At 49.7% G+C, this 22,151-nt stretch overlaps 2 protein-coding genes across 10 annotated transcripts in view; both read left to right on the top strand.

The window, feature by feature from the left end:
• Positions 1–2,421, top strand: part of LOC105986594 (chromosome unknown open reading frame, human C10orf76) — a 234,251-nt gene extending 231,830 nt beyond the window's left edge. Inside the window, exon 27 of the mRNA XM_013017591.1 lies at positions 67–2,421. Within this exon, the coding sequence (XP_012873045.1) occupies positions 67–159 (93 nt within the window). The 3' untranslated portion in view covers positions 160–2,421. The remainder of the gene's footprint in view (positions 1–66) is intronic.
• Positions 2,422–2,953: 532 nt separating this feature from the next.
• Positions 2,954–21,765, top strand: Kcnip2 (Kv channel interacting protein 2). Of its 9 annotated transcripts, none has more exons than XM_013017621.1 (10): positions 2,954–3,379; positions 16,957–17,052; positions 17,832–17,885; positions 18,460–18,584; positions 18,945–19,014; positions 19,173–19,243; positions 19,358–19,465; positions 19,665–19,769; positions 19,898–19,960; positions 20,505–21,765. In XM_013017621.1, exons 1-10 carry the CDS (start codon positions 3,307–3,309, stop codon positions 20,550–20,552), a joined length of 813 nt encoding a protein of 270 aa, XP_012873075.1. In that variant the 5' UTR covers positions 2,954–3,306; the 3' UTR covers positions 20,553–21,765. The 9 variants fall into 9 exon arrangements, with proteins under 9 accessions (XP_012873075.1, XP_012873074.1, XP_012873076.1 ...); XM_013017620.1 differs by having other exon boundaries at positions 17,787–17,885; XM_013017622.1 differs by lacking the exon at positions 17,832–17,885.
• The last annotated feature ends 386 nt before the right edge of the window (positions 21,766–22,151 follow it).

Raw genomic sequence — 22,151 nt, 5'->3', positions numbered from 1 at the left:
GTGTAACCAACTGTCTCCTTTTTTCTCTCTGCCTGTGTCCTCCTACCTCCCTCTACCCTTTCCCAGGTTCGATCCATTAGCACCAATGTCCGGAGGAACCTTGCCTTTCACACACTCAGCCAGGAGGTCCTGCTAAAAGAGTTCTCCACCATCTCCTGAGACCACACTCACCTGAGCCACTGACAGCCCTTACCTGTGAGGCTCCTGGACTGGAAGGGGCATGGGGGCTACCTCTATGGTTGGAGAGCAGCACAGATACCCAGTCTCTTGGTGAAGGCTCCACTTCAGTGGAGCTTGGACAACAGGAGCAAGCCAAGGATGATTTTATTTGGGGAGAAATGGGTGGGCAAAGGGAGAGGTGTCCAAGAATGTGAGACTTCCAGGCTAGGCACCCTGGATACCTCACATTTCCACTTGAGATTACAAGTTTTGGCTTCTGACTTAATTTTCAGGAGCTGGCAGGGCAAGCCTCAGGTTTTGCTAACACCTTGAAGGCCAATGGCTTTTCTTGGCCTCTGAAAACAGATGAACTCTCATATATAGCTGAGCCACATCCTGCATCTTCCTGGACCTAGGGCTGAGCTAGGCTTGAAATCTGTGTCCCCTGTGCCCTCCCAGTTGCCCCCCCCCACTCCCCACACACAGATATGCTCTCTATCCTGTCATTAGCACCCTTAGCTTAGGGTAGGGTTGGAATGGGGCACCTTTTTCTGTTTTCTAAACTTAAAGTTGACTCCTCTAAGAAGTTGGAAATTGGAGTCTGTCTGGTGCTCTTGCTGTCCATCACTTTGTGGATTTCTTTTTGGCACCAAGACTGTCACTCTCTGCTTTTCCTGCCTTCTAGTCCATTGACTTATCAGCACAACAGGCTCACAACTTAGCCTTTCATTTTTAGTTTGTTTTAAGCTGTCTTAAGGTGTATGTGAAATAAACATTGACAGCTTTTTTCTGGAGCCCTCAAGGTGCCTATTTTGCTGGTTCCCTTTCCAGCAGCCTCCCCACCTTCCAAACCACCTCCTCCACTGGGAGCCTCCACTAAGCCCCCCTCCACTGTTCTACCCTCTTAACCCTGCTTTTGTTTACATCAGCCTGCCCAAGAATTTCCTCTGGGGAGAAACGTGTTCCTGCTGTTGTCTGGTGCCTGGAGAGAATAAAACCTACTGGGGGGCAGGGTCTCCTCTATCTGAAAGAAGCCAAAGGGCCTCTATCTTGTCCTACCCATATTCTGGGTAGGGCCTCAGGCAAATCTGACTTTGGGAAGTTGGTCTGCCGTTTTCCCTTTGGATAGCTTCCATGGGACCACTATAGCTTTTCCTTCCCCATAGCTACCCCAAATAGCTGCTGCTCTAAGATCCTCCCTTTCTAAAGCACTCTCTAAAGCCCCTTGGATGGCAGGATGGCAGGGAGAAAGCGGCCCAGGAAAAATCTGAGCAAGTCTAACAGTGAGAGTAGGTCTAGGATCTCTCAAGTTGGTATCCATTTAGCCTGAATCTCTTTGATATACTTGCCCTCCCTTGGAACCAGACTTCTGGTTGAGCAGAAATAAACTAGTTTTAGAGAACCCACCAACAGACTGCCATGAATTGATGTAGATTCTTAGGCAATCACACAGGCAGGGTCATCTCTGATCACTGATCACTAGATGGATAGCTTAGCCTAAGGAATTTAAATGTGTTTTCCTCCGTGATAAAGTCAAGAGCAGTTGGATTTGGAACTTGAGGCAAATCAAATGATTAAAAAATTGATTTGTGTGAAAGTCTTTTTAGTGTCTTTTTTAAAAACTTCTGTTGCCCAGACATTTCCACAGAGCTAAAAATAATCTCCCAGGTGCTGGTCCCTTCTAGCTAGGGCTCTTCTGCCTGGGGTCTGGATGTGTGTGGTTCAAGTAGAGCACTTGCCTAGCATGTGTGAAAGTGTTTACTTACACTCTGTTCATGCCCAGCCTCTGCTAAGTCTATGGAGTCTTCTTTAGTGTCAGCAGGGTATTGCTCCCAAAGGCAATCCTTCCTGTATCTGCCTGTCCCCTCTTACGCTGGAATTCCTACAATTCCTGCAAGGAATCAAGTATTTGGAAATTAAATCCAGTTGAAGAAACTAAATGTTCTAGAGTCACCGTAATTGAATTTAGTCTCAGCGGGGCAGTCCTGGAGAGCCACCAGACATCATCCCCCATCCTTTTGGCAGGTTGGTGGCTTTAAGACTAGGAGCTTTGGGAAGCATCCATCCTGAGAAAAAGGAGTACACATGGGAGCCCAGCGTTGAGCTAATAACCCTTCCCTCAGAAAAAGAGCTAATCATAACGGAAAGTGATTTCATAAAAGGAGCATTTCATGCTCATCCTCAACTGGCTCTTTAAACCTTCTATTAGCTTTCTAAACATGCTTTTTAAAAAATTCTGTAGGACTAGGCAAATGACAAAGAAAAAAGGGCAATAAAGTTGAAGGAAAAAACTGACCTGGTTCACTGTTTTCCTTCCCAGATGGCCAAGGGAGTCAGATCAGCAAAAAGGCAGGCTAGAATTGAGTGAGACCCAGAAAAAGGGTCCTGGAGAGTTGGATCCTGCTGGAACATGAGTGAAGGGGGGAAAAAATGTCCATGGTGAGCAATGAGCCTGTGTCGGAGGCTGAGCAGACTTTTTCCTGCATCCCCATTCAGCTTGAAGCAGAGTGGGGATTGGCTGGGACCACCGCGAGAGGAACTACAGAGAAAATAGGGGCTAACGTGGGAAAGGCAGAACTGGAGGACTCAGAAGTATACCCCAGACTCGATCAGCCAGACCGTACTGATGGCGGCGGGGAGGGGGTCCTGAGAATTGGGGCGGGGTTTCCTCCATCTTTCCCCACCTTTCCCCCCACCTCCAAGACCCATGGTTTCTGGTTTAGAGGTTGATGTTTCTGAAGAGCTCCCAGCACTTTCCAGTTCACCCTTTCACGGTGCCTCCTCCGAGCTGCAGAGGGTGGGGGGCGGGGGTAGGGGGAGCCAATCCCGGCAGCGCCAAAGGGGGGAGGCGGCAGTGACAGCCGCGGGGAGGGGGCGGGAAGAGAGGCGGTTGGGCTCTAGCTCCAGCTCTGCGCCCAGCTCTGCCTCGGGCTCTGTGCTCACTTGCTGCTGGAGCCTCCTGCTCCGGCCCTGGGACCAGCAGGTGGACCCGAGGACAGGGGTCTGTCTCTAGAGCCCCAGACCCTACTCGCTCGACCCCTAGCCCCTGCAGCGCACTAGGCCGCCAGGGGGCGCCGTGTGAGCGCCCTATCCAGGCCACCCGGCGCCCCCTCCCACGGCCCAGGCGGGAGCGGGGCGCCGGGGGCCATGCGGGGCCAGGGCCGCAAGGAGAGTTTGTCCGATTCCCGAGATCTGGATGGCTCCTACGACCAGCTTACCGGTGAGTCGGTGACACAGGGGTCTCAGAAGGGTGGGTGGATTCTGTCTCCCCTACCTCAAGACCTTTCCACCTCTCTAACCTCTGACCTGGCCCATACTCGCACTTTGTCCCATTCCCAGGCACCCTCCCCATTGAGCAGCAGGGCCCAGAGGTTCAAAGCCTGGGGGTGAGGGGAGGCTTGAGGAGCAGGTGGGGCAGGTGTAGGGAGCCAGCAGGTGTGGGAGTGTATGCCACAGGGCTAGGAGTGTGTCTGGAGTGGGAGGTGTTACGTGCTGTGAGCGCCTGTCATTTTATGTGTGTCTGTGTATGTATGTGTGCGCCTCCCACAGCTGGTTGCCATGTGCCTGTAGGCTTGGTGACAGCTAGGGTGAGTGTGTCTGCCTGTGGCAGTGTGATTGTATGATCATATCAGCTGTTGTGTGAGGTTGTATAGGTCCCTGGTTGTGCTTACTGTTTTGAACATGTGTGTGTCTTGTATGCACAACTATGTGCTTTTAGTGTGTGATCCCGCATGAATTAGTATGAAGTGGTGTGTGATTTCCATAATGTAGCAGAGTTTCACTTTATGTTGATTTGTCTCTTTATAAGATTATGACCATGAACCTCTTGGGACACAGATTTACTAGAGTGGATTGTGTTATGTTTTGTGATTGTGGAACTTGTGTGTTATATTAGCATTTGGTGTTGGCTGTATACTTTTATGCGTAACGCCTGTAGTGAGGCTCTGTGAGTCTTCGTGTTTCTTACCCTTGCTAGCTCTCTCAGTTCCTGGTGTAGATGGGGGTTTTTAGTGTACCTCACTTCTTCCTCAAGTTTTCTTCACATAGCCAGGGTGGAACCAAAGAGGGGCTCTAAGGTATCCAGCAGCTCAGACACACTCCTAGAAATGTGCCATGGTTCCAGTATTGGGTTCCTGTAGAAAAGCTTTGTTTAGTGCTGGGTTCAGCCCCTACCCTAGGGAAAATACTGAAGTTTCTTTATTTCCCACAAACCCTTTCAGAGCTTCGCCCAATCCCCAGAGAAAACACATCCACTTGTCTCCTTCCAGAGCTAGAGACAGAAGCTCTAAGCCTAGGAACTGCAGGGAGATTCTCCTTGTATCTCCCCCAAAGCACGCTGCTGCCCAGACAGCCTCTTTCCTATTTTGGGAGGTATGTGAAGCCAGTACACCTCTAGGTGTAGTAGGTCTGTCCATGTTTTGTGTAGATGACTGTTCCTTTGTGTACATGTGTGTGTGTGTGTGTCTTACATTGTGCAGACTTCATGAGAGCTCAGAGGGAGGAGGGAAGCTGTCTCTCCTGAGGCTGAAACAAAGGTGAAGAAAGATCATGAGCCTTATCTTGCCTAAATGGAGTCCTGTTGAGACCTGGGAATGGGGGAGGATATTGGCATGTGTCGCCTTAAGTGTCTACCCAAGTCAGTAACCCTGGGAGATCCTAGTTGTTCTGCTTAAGACCCCCAAAAGGGAGAAATTCACTCATCAGTCCCCAGATATGTGACAGTGCCAGATGTGCTCCAGATGTGCTTCACATGTGGGTGGACTCCAAGGGTTTGCTACCTGGCTGTACTATGAACTCTGTTCCCAGCTCAGGATCCTTGAGAGTAGTAAGCGCTAAAGGGTCCTTATTAACATACCCACTTTAATGACATACCTACCAAATGCTAATACCCCTTTAAAGAAATCTCCTCCATATTGGAATCAAAATATTGGGGTAAGCCTGGTGCTGATGGCTCATGCCTGTAATCCTAGCTACTCAGGAGGCTGAGATCTGAGAATCAAAGTTCAAAGCCAGCCTGGGCAAGAAAGTCTGTGAGACTATTATCTCCAATTAACCACCAGAAAACTGGAAGTGGCACTTTGGCTCAAACTGGTAGAGTGCTAGCCTTGAACAAAAGCACTCAGGGACAGCATTCAGACCCCAAGTTCAAGCCCCATGACAAAAAAAAAAAAAGATTGGAGGAAGTGAGGAATCACTTGTTTGAAGTTGTACCACCTCAGGTCAGTCAGAATGGAAGTGTACTGACTATGTGACTTTTGCTTTCTTGGTCTCACTTTTCTTATCTTCACAGTAGGGAATACTATTTCCTACCTGCCTGCCGCCAACCTTCCAAAGTTAACAAGAAGGCCAAATGGCTGGGTGCTAAAGGTAATGCCTATAATTCTAGCTACTCAGGAGGCTGAGGTCTGAGGGCTGCGGTTCAAAACCAGTCCAGGCAGAAAAGCCTGTGAGACTTTTTTGCTCTCCAATTAATTAGCAAAAAGCCAAAAGTGGAGGGGTGGCTGAAGTGGTAGAATGTCAGCCTTGAGCACAAAAGCCAAGTAAGTGGGAGGCCTGAGTAAGCCCCAAGGTCAAATGTTGACAAGCATCTATGATAATAGTCCAGATCATTGGCATCCTTGCTGTAGATAGCGCCACATATGACTTGAGAAGAAGATTTAGTTGTTTTTTGTTGGTCCGGTCGTGGGGCCTGAATTCTGGGCCTGGGCGCTGTCCCTCAGCTCTTCATCTCAAGGCTAGCGCTCTACCACTTGAGCCATAGCATCACTTCCGGCTTTTTTTTCTTTTGCTTATGTGGTGCTGAGGAATCGAACCCAGGGCCTCATGCATGTGAGGCAAAACACTCTACCACTGAGCCACCTTCCTAGCCCAAGAAGAAGAATTAGAGGTCTACCAGGAAGTCTCCTCTCAAAAGAGGGCTTAGTTAATAACAGGAGTCTAAATGGTGTTAACAGCACTGAGCTCTCTGAATTGCCTGTTGAAATCTGAAGGAGAGTTGTCCTAGGTGCTGAAGCTTGCTTCAGGCTTCTGCTTCCCTTCCCTGTGCAGGAGGGATTCCTGGGATCTGATATAAGAGGGCAGTCTCCAGCCCCAGTATCCAGATCCATCAGAGGAGAGACCCTATCCTGAAGACATTCTGGATATCCCTGACAGCTATTCCTACTTGCACCCTGAGCTCCAACTAGAGCTGGAAAATACTTTTATTTAGCTAGGGTGGGGGGAAAAGGGAGGAGTGGGGAAGGAGTGTTCTAAGGAGGGGTTGGAGATCCAAGCCCTATCTTACCCCTCCTGGGCCCTTTTGGCAAGTTCATGCTGTGAGAAAAGATTGCAATCAGTAGCGAGAAGCAGAGAAGGGATAGAAGTTGGAGAGAATTGGGATCTGACTAGGCAGGCCTGTGCTGTCTCTGGGACCAGGAGCTGGGGGAGTCCTGTCCCTCTGGCTGTGGGCGTTGTTGCTGGGAGTGGGGCGCCCCCGTGTGGCTTAGAGAAGCCATGCGTATGAAACTAATTCCAAGGGGAGACCATCACCAGATCAAGTGGGCAGAATGACCAGTTTAAGATGTCCTCTTAAATGCAGAGTTTCCAAAACTCCACCTCCAAGAATAAGGATACCGTCGGAGGAATGGGATTACTTATCTTTTCTGTAGGCTTTCCCAGAACCCTGAAAGCATCCAGGGATCCTGGAAGGGAGTGCCTTTGCGTCTTACCTGGTAGAGATGAGCCTGGGAAAGGAACTAGGGCAGAGAGAGGGATAATTAAGCTTCTACTTGAGGCATTTGTCCGGCGGCTAGCATAATGGTGATGGAGTCTTTGAATCTGCTAGACCAGGATGGAAAGATAAAAACAGTTATAAAAGGGATTTGGAGCCAGGACTGGGTAGCTCTGGGTATCCAGCCCTACTGCCTCCTCTTTGCCACCCTAACATGCTGATGTGTGTTTCCTTTCTCTTGCTTGTTTTTTTTTCTCCCATTGATCCAGGAAGTATGGAAGTGTGGAGAGTTGCCATGACAACTATGTCCTCTTACCCCTTAGCATCTTTGTGGCAATATGGAGGGGTGGGGGTGGAAGAGAGGCAGCAGAAGAGGGACAATACGACTTATTCCCCATCTAGCTCTTCTCCCAAAATCTGTGTGTAACTGGATACCCTGCCAGAAATCCAGAAGACGTTGGAAGAGAAGGCAGTGAGGAGGCTTTGCACGGCCCCTCCACCTCGCCCCATTGTAGGAATTTGGGGGGTGGGCACTTCAGATGACGGGGCTAGAATGTGTTCAACAGAACAGAGAATCAGAAATACTCTGCCTGTGGGCCACGCCCTCCTGACTGCCCACGCAGAGCCCACAGAAGATGAGGGGCGGAGACCGCCGGCCCCACCCCCACCCCCGTCCCTTGGGGGCGGAGCTTGGCCACAGACTCAGCTGAACCATGAACCGCTGCCCCCGCAGGTGCCGGAGCCCTTTGGGGCAGGCAGCGCGATCCCTCTACCAGCTGGTGGCTGGATCATTGTCACCAGGTATGAAGAAGGGAAGGGAGGGGTAGGACCCTTCCCAAAAAGTGAGTGAAGTGGGATGAGATCCTTTCAGAGGTGAGAAGGGCTCACACAGATGGAGCAGGGGCCCTCAAATAAAAAGGATTTGAAGGGCAAGCTCCCTGACAGAAATGGAACAAGAGATAGAATCCCTTTCTGAGCAGGGGGGCTCTTCGGAGAAGAAAGGAGTGGGGGAGGTCGCCTCAAGGTAGAGGGGGAAGGACTTTTCATTGGAATGAAGTGGGGGGAGGCTCACATAAGCGGGAAAGCATGCAGATCAAAGCAAGCAAAGCTTGCTGCTGAGCTGAGAAAAAGTGTATGCTTGAGTTAAAAGGGGTCTTAAGATGATAAGCAATCAGTATCCAGAAGAAAGAAACCCTGAGATGAGAATTCAGCCAGTGAGTTCCTGTGTGACAGGATGGATAGACCCGTGTGGCATAGGAGTGAATGCCACTGTTTTGTCTGGTTCAAGTAGTATATATTCATAGACTGTGCATTACTAAGTTGTGTATTGCTGATGCTTTGCCATCCCTGTTGTAACCGCTGGACCTGCACATGCTGGAGTGGGCATGTCCCATGGGATTACCTGCAGTTCTATGCTTTAGGACTGTGTTGAGAGTTCTGCGTCACTATATTGCTTGTATACCCTTTGTTGAAGTTACACCTTGGTTTGGAGTTGGTGGAACCTATGGTATTGTGGGTTTCATGTGGAACTACTGGCATTCCACTTGGATTTCCTTAGAGCGATCTGAGGTGTCCACAGAATCCAGAATCGCCTCCCGGCCTGGATCCCCCCCTGGACTCAAGGAGACTGAAACAGCCTATGGCATTCCAGGATCTATAGTTCTCTGGCCCCACTTGAGTCCCTGGAATATAGGCAGGACATAGGGCTGCTTGGAGCCTCAAGAAGGAGGGGAGATGGGGCTGAGCCAGAGCCATGTTGTTGGAAATCTCCTGAGAAGACTGTGTCCCCCAAACCCCTGCTTGGGCTTGTCTCCAGTGACAGATGGCTGGAGCCAGGCGGGGCCAGCCCTCAATCATTGCAGGCATGACTTCCAGGACCCAAAATAGCCCCAGTGCCTAGGGAGGTCATTAATCACCTGATGCAGCTGGGGGCTGCTATGTCTTGGGCTTTAGCTGGGAAGGAATGGGTCTGGGGGACCAAGAAAAGAACTTTAGTGTCTTTACTCACTGGGTTACAGTGAGGGAGCAAGTGGCATAGGGTGGGTTTCTCCACAAGGTTATTCCAGCTTTTTTGTTTTGCTGTACTAGGGTTTGAAGTCAGCTCTCTCCCTTGTATTCAGCCCTTTCTGCTGTGGCTATTTTTTGAGATAGGGTCTTGCTTCTTGCTCTCGCCAGTTTACATCATAATCTCCCATCTATGCGTTCTGCCATAGCTGGGATAATAGGAATGCCTCACCACTCCCAGTTTTTTTCTGTTGAGATGGGAATGTCATTCACTTCTTTGCTTGGACTAGCTTGCTTCCTGAGTAGTCATGGATCACAGGCCAGTTTGTTCCAAGTTTGAACTGTGGGAGATAAATGACTAAATGATAGCAGTATTGGGGTGGTGAGATGAGGGATCTAGAAAAAACGAAATGCCTGTGAATAGTTTTGCCTGAATTCTCATCTACCTGAAGTACTTCCATTAAGATTTCACTCCTGGGGCTGGGAAGGTGGCTCAGTGGTAGAGTGGTTGCCTTGCATGCATGAGGTGCTGGGTTTGATTCCTCAGCCCACATGAGCAGAAAAAGCTGGAAGTGGTGCTGTGGCTCAAGTGGTAGAGCACTAGCTTTGAGCTGAGGGACAGCGCCCAGGCTCAAGAGTTCAGGGCCCATGACCAGCAAATAATAATAGTAATAATAATAATAGTAATATTCCACTCCTGGAGCCCGGTGCTGGTGGCTCATACCTGCAAGCCTAGTTACTCGGGAGGCTGAGATCTGAGTATTGCTGTTCAAAGCCAGCCCAGGCAGGTAAGGCCATGAAACTCTTATCTCCAATAAACTACCAGAAAGTTGAAAGTAGCGCTGTGGCTCAAGTGGTAGAGCACTCGCCTTGAGCTGAAGAGCTCAGGGACAGTGCCCAGGCCCAAAGTTCAAGCCCTACATGTCTGGGGACATGCTTCAGTGGTACAGCATTTGCCTTGTATGTGCAAGTCCTTGAGTGCAGTTCCTACAATCAGCAGGGGGGAAATCACTCTTTGGGTGAAAAGCTAAGTTCAGTGGGACAGGGAGATCAAATCTAGGCAAACTTCTCAAAGGGCTCTGTGACTGGGGAAGAGACTAGAAAAATAACAACTTCTCTTCTTCTGACAGGTCTTCCACAGGGATCTCTTGATTTAGGATCAGCGATCCTTGTGAGGTTAGATTAAGGTCTCAGAATTGAGGGCAGGAGGAAAACAGGTAAAGAAGGACACTGGTGGCAGGTTTGCCAATCTGTCCTGTGAACTTGGCAACAGAGAAAGGGGTGGTATTTTTTTTTCTTCCCATCAGAGTGACTGCACTTTTTTTTAAAGCCTAAATTGTCTGGGTTAGCATTCAAGGCTTCATGGAATCTGACCCTCTTTATTGTCCTTAGTTCTCCTAACATAAACTGGGTAATAGTTGCTCAAGACTGTATGTATGTGTGTGTGCGCACCAGTCCTGGGGCTTGAACTCAGTGCTTGGATGCTGTCCTTGAGCTTTTTAACTTAAAGCTAGTGCTCTATCATTTGAGCCACAGCTCAAATTCTGGCTTTGTGTATGTGCTTAATTGGAGGTAAGAGTCTCCTGGAAGCCAGGCGCCAGTGGCTCACACCTGTAATCCTAGCTACTCTGAAGGCTGAGATCTGAGGATCGCAGTTCAAAGCCAGCCCGGGCAGGAAAGTCTGAAAGACTCTTATCTCCAATAAACCACTAGAAAACCGGAAGTGGCGCTGTGGCTCAAGTAGAGCGTTCACCTTGAGGTGAAGAGCGCAGGGACAGCGCCCAGGCCCAGAGTTCAAGCCCCACGACCAAAAAAAAAAAAAAAAAAGAATCTTGTGGACTTTCCTGCCCAGGCTGACATTGAACCATGGTCCTCAGATCTCAGCCTCCTGAGTAGCTAGGATTACAGGCGTGAGCCACCAACCGCTGGTTTCCCAGGACTTCTTGGTATCCCACATTCATTGCTTGAGAGTGCTGGCAGACCACTGTTCTGGTCAAAGTCAGTATCAAGCTAGGCACCAGGGGCTCACTCCTGTAACCCAAACTACTCAGGAGGCTGAGATCTGAGGATTACAGTTTAAAGCCAGCCCAGGCAGGAAAGTCCATGAGACTCTTATCTCCAATTAACCACCAGAAAACCGGCACTGTGGCTCAAGTGGTAAGAGCACTCACCTTGAGCTAAAGAGCTCAGGGACAGCACTCAGGCCCAGAGTTCAAGCCTCATGACTGACCCCCCCCCAAAAAAAAGTCAATATCAAAATATCAGCTGAAATTATTTTAGGAAAACTCACTGGATGAACCTCAATTTTTTAATTAATTCAAAAAAATGAGTATACTCACTTTGACCACATTAGCTGTGAAAACAAGATTCTTGATGATTTTATGTGAGTACTAAGTTGCACTTTTGGAATCCAGGAGACAAAGTAGGCTCATTAAATGCCACTCCCTTTGTTATGGTGGTCCATTGACATTTGCGTTATCCTTTAAGAACCAATATCCTGGGCACCAGTGACTCATGCCCATGATAGCTACTCTCAGGAGGCTGAGATCTGAGGATTTCAGTTTGAAATCAGCCTGGGCTACACCAATTCCATTTACTCTTCCTAACAATACAAAATTAGATGCTAATTTTTGAGGCTCAGTAAGGAATTTGGTAGGAGATGAAAGAATTAGTAGATTGTAAAGGCCTGAAGATAACAAAAGGCAAAGGGAATTTACCTAAAGGATAATTAAGAATTTAAGACAGGGGGAAAGCAATAGGTCAGGCATCCCAGACAGAGAGAATAGCAGGACCAAAGGTACAGAGATAGGACTGAGTTTGCTTGAAGGACAATAAGTGGCCAAACTGGCTGATCACCTGTTGATGGTGGAAGAAAAGTATTAAATGTCAGGGGGAGAATTTGGATAGTCACAGGGATATATTTGCCAATTCTACTTGTTAACTAGTAACCTCTAAGGAATTAGGAACTGAAAGCAACCTCTGAATTCATCTCACCACCACAGCAGGGAAGGTGAGCTAGCAGAAAGAACCTAGGAGGAGTTGGGAAAGAAAAAGGGGGTAAGATGTAGTTTGAGGTGAATGGCTGACCCCCAGTGGTGCCTATGCAAAACTGCAGATCAGTAGAGATCCTTAACTAGAGCTGTAGGAAATGGCCCCCACCACCAAGGGGGAGCTTATCTCAGAGCTGGATAAGAGAGAGGGTTCCACCCCTAGGGTCAATACTCCTAAACTAAGTTTCGTAGGAGGGCAGGCTTCCTAAAAAGAGAATCCGTGTGGCATAATGAGGCTCTAATCTTGGAGATAGGCTTGACTTTGACTGAGCTTCATCACCTGACATACGGGATAAATAGTACCACCTTCATAGATTTATTCTGAGAGCTCAATATGATAAGGTCTGTAAACATTAAGCACCATCTAGTAAATAGTGAGTGTTCAATCACTGTTAGTGGTGGTACTAGAAAATATTATGAATGCAGAGGCCTTACCTTTGTCTTCTGGCTTTCTGTCTCTGCAGGCCTTACATACCCCTTTAAAAAGCTAGGGCTTCTCCATCAGCATATCAGTTTCCAAGGAGTAGGCTGAGCTTTGGTATCTCCTAGTTGAAGACACAGCCAGAAGGGATGGGAGTTGAGACCCCCATTTCCCCAAAGAGGTTATAAGCCTCCTCCCCAGACAGTCTTGAAGAGAATAAGAGGTTATTGTACATAATCCTCCCTCCCTTGGGCCTCAGTTTCACTGTCTGTGGCCTGTGGGAAGAGAGTGCTTCCTCTTCACAGTCTCCATGGCAACCGCGATCGATGTTGGTGTTGGTAGTGTCCTCCTGACAGGAGAGGTCATTGCCTTCTCCACCCCCTTATCTTCTCACACAATTTCATGTCGATATAGTTACACAATGCAGACCCAGTCTCCCAATCATACAGCAACACACCCATACCTACCCAACTTCAGACCTACATCCCACAACCCTCACCCCCATACACACTCAGAAATACACACACTCACACGCAGCCCATAGACACTCAGTCTCTGTATCGATCATATACAAAACACACACCTTTTGTGACAAGTGCATAATCATATGTAAACGCACATAAAAGGGACATATGGGAAACACCCTGATGCCCCTAATATATTCTGACCCATACATCTATTACTTACCCATGTGCAGATCATGTCTTGCGTGCATGCACCTTGCCTTTACCTGCCTTCTAAGCACAGCAGCTCTGTCTGTCCCCTCCCTGTGGCACAGAGTGGCCACCAGTTTCTGGGAGAAGCTCTCAGGGACAGAAGCTGTTTGCTACCTCTCTCCATGACCATCTTCTTCACAGCAAAATTTCCTGAGGATGTAGCCAGTTCAAAGGCTGAGGTGGCCCATATAGAGGAAGAGGAAGAGGCTGTGGCTGTGGCTGGGAGGCTGTGGGGCAGAGGGGGGGGCGGGGAGTGGTGAGGGAGGAGACCCAGGGCGGGAGATGGGGAGGGAGAATGCAGGGCGGTCCTACTCGGGCAGGGGAGCCCAAGGGGGAAGTAATGTGAAGCAGCTGGCCAGTGTGTCTGAGCTTCAGCTTGATGGAGGCCATGCCCCGGGCCCACCATGAACCTGGATGGGCTGGAGATGGTCGCTGTGCTTGTGGTCCTCGCGCTTTTTGTCAAGGTCCTGGAACAGTTTGGCCTCTTTGAGCCTGTCTCCTTGGAAGGTAACCCAGGTGTCTGGCTTATCTGAGCTGCTGGCTGCAGGGTCAGCACTCTGGGAAGGGGGTTGCACTATCTTCATGACTGGGGATGAGGGTGAGCAGGTGAGTGATGGACACCTGGGGGAGGAAGAAGGTTGAGTCTGGGGACCGGATCTGGGACAGAACAAGGGGTCTTCTAGGCAGTCTGGGCTAGGGAAAGTGGGAATGAGGGACAAGGTTTCTTTCTTTTAATTTTACTTCTTTCATTTACTCACTTTTGTTCCCCCTGTGTATGTGGTACTGAGGAATCGAACCTAGAGCTTCATGCATGCTAGGCAAGCACTCTACCACTAAGCCACATTTCCAGTTCCGTGGGACAAGGTTTCTTGTCAGGGAGGACTGGAGTGTGGAGAGAAGATGGTGAGGGGAATCTGGAATATACTAAGATGGGTCTGGAGGCAGGCAGGATCCTGAGATAATGCCAGAGCAAGTCCCTTTTGGAGCCAAGGTCCCACGAAGTTATGAAGATATGACTCTACACCTCCAACTGTGCGGTGTAGTTACAGGATGTGTATACAACCAGTGTGTGAGAAATGGAGTGTCACTGTGTGTTCCTATATGAGAGATGACAAAGTGTATTATCTCTATCAAAGCCTGTGTATATGACAGATAGGTGACTGCATGTGTCAAAATGACTGGGTATGTGGCTTTCTGTGATGATAGATGTGACCATGTCCAAGCAGGACAGAGGATGTGGCTAAGCACCTCTCGGTATTGGGTGATGTTCCCAGAGTTCCCCAAGCTCCATATCCAAAGCTTGGGATGGAAGGAGTTCTGGAGGCATAGGAGTGGGAGCATTTTAAATGAGATGTGTATAACTCTGCTCAGACCAGGAGGTTTAAGGAGTAGATCTGATCAGGTGCTCTACTTCCCAAGCCCCTTGCCTTTCCAAACTCCTATCAGTCTCTAGGTCTTCAATGTTAGAAGCAGGAATTCATTTCCTCATCCCACCTCAAAGAAGAGAAATCTCTACCTCACCAAACCTAGAGTTTTGGCATCCCCTTCCTCTTCACACCAAGAACTATTCAGCTCTTCAGGATCTGCTGTTGCTTAGTAATGCCATGGACAAACAGGACAGTCAAGAACCATAATGGGTAGAGGGAAAGGCTGCAGGGTAGACACCTGAAATAAATTGGAAAGATGCTAAGGAAGTTGGGGAGAGAAGAAAGATCCATGGATTGCTTGTTCTAAGGCTCAATAAGAGTGCACCCCATCCTCTGCTGTAGTCACTGGAGTAGGGACTAGAGAATTCATCCTGTTACACTGAGGAGGCTGGTCTGGGCATGTTTTCATCCTGGCTGGAAAAGATGATGTAGGTTGGCCCCAACTTTCCCCTTTAGACTGTTTGGTAGGAAAAAGGGTCATCTGTGAAAATCTAGCATCCTGTAGGCTGAAGGCAGTCCCTTTCTTTTCCCACCTTCAGAGGAGCCTAGAGGATACTGAGGCTTGAGAATGAGCAAGTAAGGGGGAGGAGGTGGATAAAAGAGGTGGGAGAGCCACCCCCAGTCTGATGACTGTACCATCAAAAGCCCCAGGCAATCCGGCTTTGGGAAACCAGAGTCCTGACTAATGGAGCCCTGGGCCTGAGGCCAGGCCACCATCGATCCCCAATCACAGCCTGTCCCACGGCCTCCCCTCCCACCTCTCTCTAGCTCCTGGAAGGGGTGAAATGAGGAGGGGAGGAGGCCACCATTACATAGTTAACCCCTTAGGAGCAAGGGCTAGTTCTGATGGAATTGGGGGGGGGGCTTGGATCCAGGAGTGACGTAACTAAAGAATTTAGCAATGAACTAAGACCAATTTTTTGTTGTTATTGTTGTTGTTGGCGTGGGGCTTGAACTCTGGGCTTGGGCGCTGTCCCTCAGCTCTTCAACTCAAGGCAAACTCTCTACTGCTTGAGCCACAGCATCACTTCCGGTTTTCTAGTGGTTTATTGGAAATAAGAGTCTCACAGACTTTCCTTCCCCGGGCTGGCTTTGAACCATGATCATCAACCTCCTGAGTAGCTAGGATTACAGGCGTGAGCCACTGGTGCCTGGCTAAGACCAATTTTTGTCAATGAGTCAGGTCCACTGAGTTTTGACCTAGGAATCTGGAGATGAATCCACCTGGGAAATACATAAACATGCACAACAATGCTGAGGGTTCCCTGGGATGCCTTTAGAGCTGAAAAATACACGCAAAAATAAGGGAAAGAGAAGGAAGAAGAAACAATGAGCCCCACTTACCCCTTAATACATCAAAATAGTTATTATTGCCTCAAAATCTACTGTCCTGGGCAGCATGCATGGGTTCAATTCCTCAGTTACCACATAAACAGAAGTGGCACTGTGGCTCAAGTGGTAGAGCGCTAGCCTTGAGCACAGAGAGGATCAAGGACAGTACCCATGCCCTGAGTTCAAGCTCCCAGATTGGGGGGAAAATCTACTATCCTCCTTCCTTCAAAGAACAAGGCCGACTGAGAATTGGAAAAGGGCCATATTTTGCATGTAGCTGTTAGCTGGTGAGGAGCCTTGGAATGGAGGGTTACAGGAAAGAAAAATAGACATAGTCAGGACCAATGAAGCCTCTGTGAGTGAGTGCCATGGGACTTAGGTCACTTATAATATTGGTATGACATGGTAACTTTAATATGTGTGATGATATTCTTAGCACACTTAGTGTTAGGTCACAGGGCCATTGTATGTTTTTGTGGATTTAATCATGTTTGTGAAATAGCTTCTGTGGGTTTCAGTATGTTAGGCTTTTTGTATGTCACATTTGTGCGTTTGTGTTAGGACTACTAGGTAAAAGTATATGTGCTTGTGTCTGTTTGGGAGCATGTTTATTAGGCCATCAGGAGTGTTATAGGATATCAAATTGTCACTGGCACCTCTCTGTGAATTATCATTCTACACTGTTACTATGTGTGCTGGTTAACTCTGTGTGTGTGTGTGTGTGTGTGTGTGTGAGAGAGAGAGAGAGAGAGAGAGAGAGAGAGAAAGAGAGAAGAGAGAGGAGAGAGGGAGGGAGAAGTATTCATACCCAGACAGTCTTTATATTGGACATTACCCTGTGAGGTCCAGCTACAGCATCCAAGACAAATGAAACCCTTTGCCTGCCTTATAATCACAGGCCATGTCCCCTTAATACAGAGTGCCCAAGCTCCACCTCTATGAATTTTCTTTGCCTGTGAGACCTAGTAGACTTCCCAAACCTACCCCAGGCTATCCTATGACTCCCTTTCCACCCCCCGCCCCCCATTCTCCTATTCCTGTCTGTGCCAAGGTTGAGTGGTTGGTGGGAGGGGAAAGGGGACAGAGCAGAGGGTCAGCGGGAGTTAATATACCTTCCTGGGGTCTTCTCTCTCCCCAGGCCACCCTCCAGGGCCCACTAAAAAAGCGCTGAAGCAGCGTTTCCTCAAGCTGCTGCCCTGCTGCGGGCCCCAAGCCCTGCCCTCAGTCAGTGAAAGCAAGTGCCTCTGCTGTGCTTCTGGGGGCGGTGCTCTGTGTGTGTGTGTGTGTGTGTGTGTGTGTGTGTGTGCAGTGTGAGGGGAGGGGATCGGTGCAGGAGAATCCAGGTTGTGAGTGGGTGGCTACTGTGCAAGGTTGTTGGGGTTGGGGGTGTGGACAGGTCCTGAGGGACTGTTGCTGGGGGCGGCGGGTGTATTGGATGTGGCCACTGGTGGGCCACAGCCTGGATCCATGGTGGGCTTGGACAGTGTAGCAGGGGCTGTTAAGGTTCCAGGCGTCCCTTGACTGTGTGGCGGCCCTGCCTAGAATTTGGGCCTCGGAGATGTATGTCACCTATGACCCCCTGCAACAAGGTGGTTGCAGGTGTAGAGGAAGGAACCCACCTTCCTCCAGATTCTTAGCTATCCTTAAGGATCCTTTGATTTTTTTTTCTCTCCCAGCCTGGTCCCCAACTCAGCTCCCTCTGTCTCTAAGTCTCCATTTCTTAGTTGGGCCCTGCCTTCCCCTACAGAATCCTACTGAGTCTGCAAGCTATCAAGGCCCGTTTTGTAGCGAATGGTGCTAGTGTTTGATTCTACCTGAAGGGATAGATTTGCGAGTGAGTGCGTGAGGTCCGTGTTCTGTTGGGCGTGTGCTGATTACGCGTGCCTTTGCGGCCGGGCTGGGGTGTGTGCATTGCAGCACGCAGGTCTGTGAGATCTGTGAGTGTGGGGGCACAGGGAGGGTCTGCAGTGGGCCGGGTCCTCCGCCTTCTCAGTGACAGTTCGCTCCCTCCAGCGTTAGCCGCCCCAGCCTCCCTCCGCCCCCACAGACCCCGCCCGCTGGATCCAGGTGACTTACTCTCCTGGTTGGGGCGGGAGTGGGGCTGGGGCTGGGCCTGTGGGAGTTGAGCCGGGTCTGCTTGCCTGGGGGCTGGACCGTGGGAGCTGGGGGCGGGGCTGAGGTAGGGGCGGGGCCAGGATTGTGGTCTGGTTGGAGGTTGGCTGGAGCTGGGCGGAGCATGGCTCAGGCATGGCTGGGGACCGGAGGATTTGGACTTACCAAGGCTGGGGCTGCAGGTGTTTGAGTGCCTGCGCTGTCTCGTGCCTGCTTTTCCCTCTCCTCCTTTTTTGGGAAGAAGATGCGGCAGGAGGCCTTCCCCTCTAACCAGGGATCAGAGGCCCAAGGACAAGCGCTGAGTCCAGACCAGTCACTCTGGGGCCAGGCCTGGCCTTAGCCCATCAACAGGTCTTGAAGCTGACTAGCGTCTTCTCTGTTTGCCTCCATATTCTCAGCTCGGGGTTCAGTGAACTAGCAGTCAGATCATCAGTGTGGAAGATGAAACAAGGAGGGTGTATGGGGGGGGGTTGAAGATGGTCCTGGGGGCCGGGCCTGAGGTGGGGCTGTCCCCCACCGCTTCCTGCAGACAGCGTGGAGGACGAATTTGAACTCTCCACCGTGTGTCACCGTCCAGAGGGTCTGGAGCAGCTGCAGGAGCAAACCAAGTTCACACGCAAGGAGTTGCAGGTCCTGTACCGGGGCTTCAAGAATGTGAGTTTGAAGGCAAGACCGAACTGGGCGAGTGTTGAAGCACAACAGGCAGGGCGAATGACCTGATGCTTTTGAGAAGACAGGAGGAAGGGACATGGGTGGGAGACCATATTTCCAGCCTGAGTTTCAGAGCCATGGCCAGAACAGAGGCAGACTGTAAACTGGGGGATTTATAACATGATTTTAAATTGCACACTGGGGAAGAAGTCTTTCTGGCCTTTACCTGAGCCACTTGATGAGTCCCTGGAGGCATGAAGATTTTTCCTTGCTCTGTTTGTCTCTGGCCAAGGTGAGGTGGGGGAAGGGCAGTGAATAAAAACAGGTTTTATGTGTGCCCCAAAACTCTTCTTTCCCTCCTAGGAATGCCCCAGTGGAATTGTGAATGAGGAGAACTTCAAGCAGATTTACTCTCAGTTCTTTCCTCAAGGAGGTAAGGTGGCAAGGTCCAAAGGGAAGCAGTCTAGGCTGAGTGGGGGAGAGGGCTCTGGAGGGCTTGGTATGCCAAGGTGATCAGGGGGTGTAGGGGAGCTGCACAGAGAAATCCTCTCCTGTCCGGAAACCTGGCTTAATTCCATACTCATCCTATAGACTCCAGCACCTATGCTACTTTTCTCTTCAATGCCTTTGACACCAACCATGATGGCTCCGTCAGTTTTGAGGTGAGCTGGGGGAGGTGGACTAGCAAAGCCTACTTCCTGGGCCTTCAAGGCCAGTATCTCCAGGCCAAACCCAAGGCTTGAGTGAAGACACAGATCTCTTTACCTCCTTCCTAGGACTTTGTGGCTGGTTTGTCAGTGATTCTTCGTGGAACCATAGATGACAGGCTGAATTGGGCCTTCAACTTATATGACCTCAACAAGGATGGCTGTATCACTAAGGAGGTGCAGGGCAGCTTGAAGGGCTGGGAGGCTACTATATTGGTGTGTGTGTGTGGGGGGGGTGGTGGTGGTGGTGGTGCAAAGCCATATGGGAAGAAAGCAACCCATGTATGTATCACCAAGAAGGGCTAAAATCCAAGGCCTCTTGGTTTGGAGACTAGAGCTTCTGAGGAAGGGATTTTCTTCTCTCGTGGACTACCAGGAAATGCTGGACATCATGAAGTCCATCTACGATATGATGGGCAAGTACACATACCCTGCACTCCGGGAGGAGGCCCCAAGGGAACATGTGGAGACCTTCTTCCAGGTACCTGGGACTGGGTGGGTTTGAGAGCCTTGGAGTAAAGGGAAGAACCAAAAAGGGGATTTATCTGAGTTTTTACTGCTCTCTCCTACTGTCCTTTTTCTCCTCCCTGGCTGGCCACCTGCTTGTAGAAGATGGACAGAAATAAAGATGGTGTGGTGACGATCGAGGAATTCATTGAGTCTTGCCAAAAGGTACAGCCCTACCATCTACATTTCTCTGGTCTGGACTCCAGGTCTGAATCAGTGATGTAGGAAAAGGCTCCTTTGGGTAGAGTGCTTCTTCCCCCCTCACTCCCTTCCCCCAACACTGTTCCCTCTGATTAGGGAGGGCATGCCCCTTCCTTTTTTCTTTTTTGGAGGGGGGAGGTCGTGGGGCTTGAACTCTGAGCTTGGGTGCTGTCTCTCAGCTCTTCAGCTCAAGGCGAGCGCTCTACTGCTTGAGCCACAGCACCACTTCTGGTTTTCTATTGGTTTATTGGAGATAAGAGTCTCGTGGACTTTCCTGCCCGGGCTGGCTTTGAACCGTGATCCTCAGATCTCAGCCTCCTGAGTAGCTAGGATTACAGGCATGAGCCACCGGTGCCCCTTCCTTATCTCAAGTTTCTCTGGCTTTCCCTCTGCCTCTAAATGTCCCCATGTCGGATTAAATGTCCTTCTCCCTGTATCTGACAAGCGTTTTTTCCCCTTCTCCCTCTCTTTCTTTCTCCAATCTGCTTCCCTCACACCATGACCACAGGACGAGAACATCATGAGGTCTATGCAGCTCTTTGACAATGTCATCTAGCTCCCCAGAGAAGGGGAGACAATGTGTCCTGGGGGGAACCATGCTCTAGTCCTAGTCCAAGTGGACCGCACCTTTTCATCCTGGATCTGTCCTCATCCTAGCTGTACCCTGGGGCCTGTAGGGATCCAAGAGCCTGGAGCTTCTGTAGTACAGATCCCTGGAGCTAAAGGGGCCAGATAGTGAGCAAAGTGCATTTGGGGGGTCTTCCCATCTCCCAGCAGCTTTCACTTCCTTCCTGCCTGAGACCCAGTGCTGAGGGCGCCCCTGCCGTGGGCACACCATCCACCCTAACTCTAGAAACAACACTAGACAGAATGTTCTCCTGCTATGGTGCTTCTCCCATCCCTGATCTCACAAACATCCCCTAATACTCCCTTCTCAGAGAGGATGCTCTGTCCTTGGCACTAGCTGAAATTACAGACCAGTCTTTGGGAGGGAGACAAGAATGCAGAAGAAATCTTAGGCCCAAGTCAGTGGTTAGATCTTAGGAGCTGGTTGGGGTAGAGAACCGAAAGTATCAGCAGATCATGATCTCTCAGGTTCCACACATCTGCTACCCCAGGCCATCAGCATATGAGTTCCTAGTGTTTACAGAAGGCCTTAGAAACATCCCAGAAATTTACAATAACCACCTTTCTCAGTGTCCTAGGAGAGCCCAGGATCCAGATATCTGGCTCATTCCTGGAATTCCTACCTCTCTCTCCTTTTGTTTGTATGATGGTGGTTGGCAGGAGAAGATGGGTAGGAGACATCCTGGCTGATGCCCACAATTTCAGCCTATCTGTCCTGCCCATTCACCTATTTTGATGGCTACAACTTTGAGTTGTCATTTGCCATGTCCTCTGGATCTGGAGGCATGGAGTGAGCCAGGATTATTCTGAACTTGGGTCCTACCACTCTTCTCAGTGGATGCCTTAGGGGGAGAGGGAAAAAGGCAGGCAGGCATAGTACCTGAACCCAGTGTGGGGGCATTCATTAGAATCTTTGATCAACCCAGGCTCTACCCCACATAGCCTCCTTTTCCTCTACTCAGTATACCCAGAGATGTTCCTTAACATACCAAGAGGGCAGGGACCATAGGACCCAGGTCCCACCTGATTGTCAGCACCCCTGCCATGCTGCTACACCCTTTATATACTTGCTTGTCCTATTTAGCTCAGACTCCCAGTTAACTAGAATCTGAGGGGAAAGGTCCCAGAAGCCTCCTACCCACCCTATCAGACACTGTTGACTGCTTTGCATTTTTGGCTCTTCTGTATATTTTGTAAAATAAGAAATTCACTGATCCAATAAAACACTATGGCTATGCACATATTGCTGTCTGTCTTTTTGTCCCATCCCAAAATCTGCACAACTCTAAACTCACATTTCTAAAGCCTTTTACATCCTTCAAGGAAGTGCTTGTTGCTGGGGACCAGTGGCTTATGCCTGTAATCCTAGCTACTCAGGAGGCTGAGATCTGAGGATTGCAGTTGGAAGCCAGCCCAGGGAAGAAAAGTCTGTGAGACTCTTACCTCCAATAAACCACTTAGAAAAAGCTGGAAGTTGTGCTCTGAAGCACTAGCCTTGAGCACAAAGACACTTGGGGACAGTGCCTAG

This window comes from Dipodomys ordii, unplaced genomic scaffold (genome assembly GCF_000151885.1).
Source record: "Dipodomys ordii isolate 6190 unplaced genomic scaffold, Dord_2.0 Scaffold36, whole genome shotgun sequence".
NCBI classification, from domain to species: Eukaryota; Metazoa; Chordata; class Mammalia; order Rodentia; family Heteromyidae; genus Dipodomys; species Dipodomys ordii.
The sequence above is the reverse complement of the archived record's forward strand: the minus strand, read 5'-3'. Positions and strand labels throughout refer to the sequence as shown.

Bases quoted from the DNA above. Each gene is read 5' to 3' on its own strand.
- Kcnip2 (XM_013017620.1), top strand. From the start codon at position 3,307: ATGCGGGGCCAGGGCCGCAAGGAGAGTTTGTCCGATTCCCGAGATCTG. The intron at 3,380-16,956 runs GTGAGTCGGTGA...CTCTCTCCCCAG, and splicing joins CTCCTACGACCAGCTTACCG to GCCACCCTCCAGGGCCCACT. The intron at 19,466-19,664 runs GTGCAGGGCAGC...GTGGACTACCAG, and splicing joins ATGGCTGTATCACTAAGGAG to GAAATGCTGGACATCATGAA.